The 5,058-nt window shown below is 44.1% G+C and overlaps 1 protein-coding gene across 1 annotated transcript in view; it reads right to left on the reverse strand.

The window, feature by feature from the left end:
- Nucleotides 1-5,058, reverse strand: part of LOC122551100 (RIMS-binding protein 2-like) — a 20,942-nt gene that overhangs the window by 11,727 nt on the left and 4,157 nt on the right. Inside the window, exon 4 of the mRNA XM_043692744.1 lies at nt 951-1,103. Coding sequence (XP_043548679.1) covers nt 951-1,103 — 153 coding nt within the window. The remainder of the gene's footprint in view (nt 1-950; nt 1,104-5,058) is intronic.

The following is a 5,058-nucleotide window of genomic DNA, read 5'->3' on the forward strand; positions in this document are numbered from 1 at the left end:
AAATCTTATCTCTCATAATCCTTTCCAAAACCTTTCCTACAACAGAAGTAAGGCTCACTGGTCTATAATTACCTGGGTCATCTCTACTGCCCTTCTTGAACAAGGGCACAACATTTGCAATTCTCCAGTCCTCTGGTACCAAACCTGTAGACAATGACAACTCAAATATCAAAGCCAAAGGCTCTGCTATCTCCTCCCTAGCTTCCCAGAGAATCCTCAGATAAATCCCACCTGGCCCAGGGGACTTGTCTACTTTCACTCCTTCTAGAATTGATAACACCTGTTCGTAACTAACCTCGATCCTTTCTAGTCTAATATCTCGTACCTCATTCTTCTCCTCTCCAATATTCTCCTTTTCCTGAGTGAAAACCAATGAGAAATGTTCGTTTAGCACATCTCCGATCTCCACAGGGTCCCCACTCAACTTTCCACTTCTGTCTTTGACTGGCCCTATTCCTATCCTAATCATCCTTTTATTCCTCACGTACCTATACTTACTGCTCTGTTTTCAGATTTCCAGAATCCTCAGATTTTGTTTCTGTCCAACAACTGTTCAAAGATTAATGTAAAAATCTTCAGGGTGGGTAGAGGTCATGGAAACGAGGGCCTTTTGTTCTTTCCAATGCTGCTTGGGTTTGACAAACCAACCAGAAGTCAGTATCTCACCCTGACTGTACCCAGCGAATCACAGCTCAGCAAAAGCTGAGTCATCTCTAACTCAGCTCCTCTTTAAAATTTAAAAGGCTTAATTTAAAATTTAACTTGGTGTTTTCTTTAAAATGAAAGTGGCCAGGATCTTGTTTAGTGCCTGGTCTAACAGTAGTGACAGAGAGCTGGGAGATTGAGGGGTATCAGTGCCCTGTTGTCGAGTGATCAATGTCACTCATCCCTGATCAGGAGGATGGTGTGGAGCCGAAATGGAGGATTGGAGAGGACTGGTCATTAATTACCATATCGGCTCTCGGAAGCCATGCTGCGCTGAGCTGGCCACTTTCTCCGACCCACGACATTACGATGATAAACGTCATCTCTCCCTGGAGAGATGTTCCCTTCACTTCCTGAACGGGACCGGCCACCTTCACTGTTACTGTCCACTGTGATTTCTACATGGAGAAAGAATATCAGATGTTACAAAGTCAGAGCAAACTGCATTAAAACACTGCTCTTTCACTGCATTGGTCCAGTGTTCAACTGTACTGCGATCTTACATGGTCCAATACTTTCAACTAGGTCCCACCAAACTGCTGGTTATTTTCAATAAGGCTTCTGAATTGACTTGCTCTTGAGAATTTCCAACCTTTTGTTCAGTGTAACCGGTGCTGTACACGGAATGGTTCTGTTATGGTCAGAAGTCACACGACACCAAGTTATAGTCCAACTGGTCCACTTCACCTGATGAAAGCTTCTAGTTTCAAACAAACTGTTGGACTATAACCTGGGGTCGTGTGACTTCTGACCTTGTCCACCCCAGGCCAACACCGGCACCTCCACCTCTGTTCTGGCTAACATAGAAACCTGCATTAAGCCCCACCTGATCTGACAAAGCCATCCAATCTGGATGGGGGAACAGGGACTCCAGATTGAAATCCAGATGGAGATAAAGGTTATCCCTGCCTCCTGATAGATCTTGTTCATTGTTTTTAATTAGCCAATGTCACTTTTAATATTGTTATCATTCAGTAAAGACATTCCTTCCTCTTGTCAGGACTTACTAATAGTTCATCCTCTCCCACTGTTAACTAACCAGACGTCACCCTGGAGGCTTCCTGCCTCTATTCCTGACGAAGGGCTTTTGCCTGAAACGTGGATTTTCCTGCTCCTCGGATGCTGCCCAATCTACTGTGCTTTTCCAGCACCACTCTGATCTAAACAGACCTCAGACCCAGTATAGGAAGGAAGATTCCCACAAGGAGCTTCATTTAAACTGATTCATTCATGGGATATGGGTGTCTCTGGCTAGGCTAACATTTGTTATCTATCACTAACTGTACAGAGGACAGGGTCAGAGTAAACCATATTGCTGTGGGTTTGGCGTGACACATAGACCAGAGCAGTAAACGATGGCAATTTCTGTCACTAAAGAGCATTAGTGAAGTAACGGGTTCTCCTGACAGTGATTCACCATCATCATTCAATTCCTAATGCCAGATATTTATTGAATTTGAATTGCACTGTCTGCCATGGCAGGACGTGAACCCGGGTCCCCGCAGCATTACCTGAATCTCTGGATTAACAGTTTAGTGATAATGACCACGAACCATCACCTCCCTTGTCTAAACTGTTATTGTTTATTTCAAAAAGCAGAAAGGATGATTGTGGCAGAACTTGAACCTGACCATTAGCTGTTTGAGAACGTTACTGAACACATATAACCCAGAGTTGGGTCGTGGGTATCCATCACTGCTGAAAGGCCAGTGGGAAGAACAGCTCTCAGAAGACAAACATGATTTCCATTTTAAACACCGGCTTCTTTCAGAATACTCCATCAGCAGCTGCAAATATTTGAACAAGCAATCAGCAAAACTTCAGGAAGAAACAGCATCAACACAGAAACTGTACTCCAGCTGAAAGCGTTCACTTCAGACCCTGGTAAGAGGAGCAGGAAAGACCGTGTGAGCTGGTAAGAGCTTTGGAAACCAGTCACACTGTTGGTCTCAGCGGTCTCAGAGTCAAAGGATTTCTCGAGGCATCCTGTTTCAAAGGTCAGCGGTCAGAGTTTCATGACTAAAATTAAAAATCTTTGTAAATAAGAGGAAAGACTTCAAATTAATGGCATGAAGTTCTGGGCTGGGAGAGACAGGAGTTATGAAAGGAACACTAACCATTGACAACAAATGTACTGAGTGTTATACAGTGAGTGCACACCATGAGACCTATCTACAGCAGAGAAGTGAACAGTCACAGATTTATCGAAATACAGAGGCTGCAGCAGCAGGGAATCCCACAGACATCACTGATGCAACAAACACATTATTTAAAAGATAAAACAGATAGTTTTTAACAGAAAATGATGGTCAGAAAACTTGCAAGACTGAAATAAAGTCAAAAGATTAATACTGTAAACCATGATTTTAGCAGAAAGGTTTATTTAGTCTGTACCTATAAAATCGCTTTGGAGAATTTTGGAATGGGGCATGCTAGTGTTTTGGACTGTGAAACGTGGGAACTGGAACAGTTTTGGGTTGTAGAAGGCAAGATAACCTTCATTTTACATGAAGAAAGGAGAAAGCAGAAACAGATCCCCAGTAAGCAGTACTGAGATACAATGTTGTTATTTAACAGGAAAGAGTCAAAGGAAGAAGAATAAACAAAAGAGGACATGACAGGAGAAACATTATTGCTGGAAGGATTTAATATCAGAGAAAGGCAAATACAGCACAAGACTGTAAAGTAATCTAATCTAATCTAGTAATCTAATCTAAAAAAAGAATAAACAAAAGAGGACATGACAGGAGAAACATTATTGCTGGAAGGATTTAATATCAGAGAAAGGCAAATACAGCACAAGATTGGACATTGTGGAGAAAACAATGCTAAGGATACAGAATTGCTTCAGACATAAATATTACATCTCAGGCTGCTGCTGTATTTAATAAGACCTACAGTGGATGACATTGTAAACTACTAAAATGTAAGAGAAGGCATTGGACAATTCACAAGAAATACGAAAGTAAAGGGTAAGTGATGTTGAAACTGTTTGAGAGAAGGTGCTTCTGTAAATGTGGGGTGGCCTCACCTCTGGGTCTTTGGACCCTGTTCTGGAAAAGCCAAAGCAAGTGTTTTCTTGCAAAAAGGTTTCCACAGTTTCAACACTGCCCACCATCTCATGTTGCTCTCACTCGAGGGCTACAGCTATTTTCAGGTTCCAAAATATTGTCAGGTTAATCTCAGTTTTATAGTTAACAATAGCCATTTATGGAAGAGATTTCTGTACGTCTAGTGAGAGAAACCTTCCCTCCCACTTCCTGACGTCATGATTCACAGAATCACTGAAGTGTTACAGTGTAGAAAGAGGCTATTCAGCCACTTGTTTCTGTTCTGGGTCATTAAGTGAGCATCATTTTCTAGAGATTTACAGACAATCTCCCAGAGCCCACCACCCCCATCCCTGGATATGTCCTGTCCCACAGGCAGGACAGACCCAGCAGAGGGGGCGGCAGAGTGAGATACAGTCGGGAGGTAGAGTCCCTAACATTGACTCCAGATCCCACAAAGTCTCCTGGCTTCAGGTTAAACATGGAGAAGGAAACCTCCTGCTGATTACCAGGTACCGAGCTCCCTCGGCTGATGAATCAATGCTCCTCCCTGTTGAACAACACTTGGAGGAAGCACTGAGGGTGGAAAGGGCACAGAATGTATCTGGCTGGGGGATTTCACTGTCCACCACCAAGAGTGGCTGGGCAGCAGCATTACTGATCAAGCTGGTCGGGTCCTAAAGGACAGAGCTGCTGGACTGGGTCTGTGGCAGGTGGGGAGAGAACCAACAAGAGGGAACAACATACCTGACCTCATCCTCACCAATCTGCTGGCTGGAGTGTATCTGTCCATGACAGTATCGGTAAGAGTGACCAACACGCAGTCCTTGTGGAGACAAAGTCCCACCTTCACATTGAGAATATCCTCAGTGTTGTGTGACACCATCACCGTGCTAAATGGGACAGACTTCAAACAGATCCAGTAACTCAACTGGGCATCCATGAGATGCTGTGGGCCATCACCAGCAGAACTGTACTCCAGCACAGTCTGTAACCTCATGGCCCACTCAACCATTCCCATCAAGCCAAGGGATCAACCCTGGTTCAATGGAGAGAGCAGGGGGGGGCTTGCCAGGATCAGCACCAGGCAGACCTGAAGGTGAGGTGCCAACCCGGTGAAGATACCAAACAGGACTATTTACATGTCAATCAGCATAAGGAGTAAGTGATAGACAGAGCTGAGTGATCCCACAACCAACAGATCAGATCTAATCTCTGCGTCCTGTCACATCCAGTCGTGAATGGTGGGGGACAATTAAACAACTCACTGAAGGAGGAGGCTCCACAAATATCCCCCTCCTCA

Source organism: Chiloscyllium plagiosum, chromosome 6 (assembly GCF_004010195.1).
Source record: "Chiloscyllium plagiosum isolate BGI_BamShark_2017 chromosome 6, ASM401019v2, whole genome shotgun sequence".
Classification (NCBI taxonomy): Eukaryota; Metazoa; Chordata; class Chondrichthyes; order Orectolobiformes; family Hemiscylliidae; genus Chiloscyllium; species Chiloscyllium plagiosum.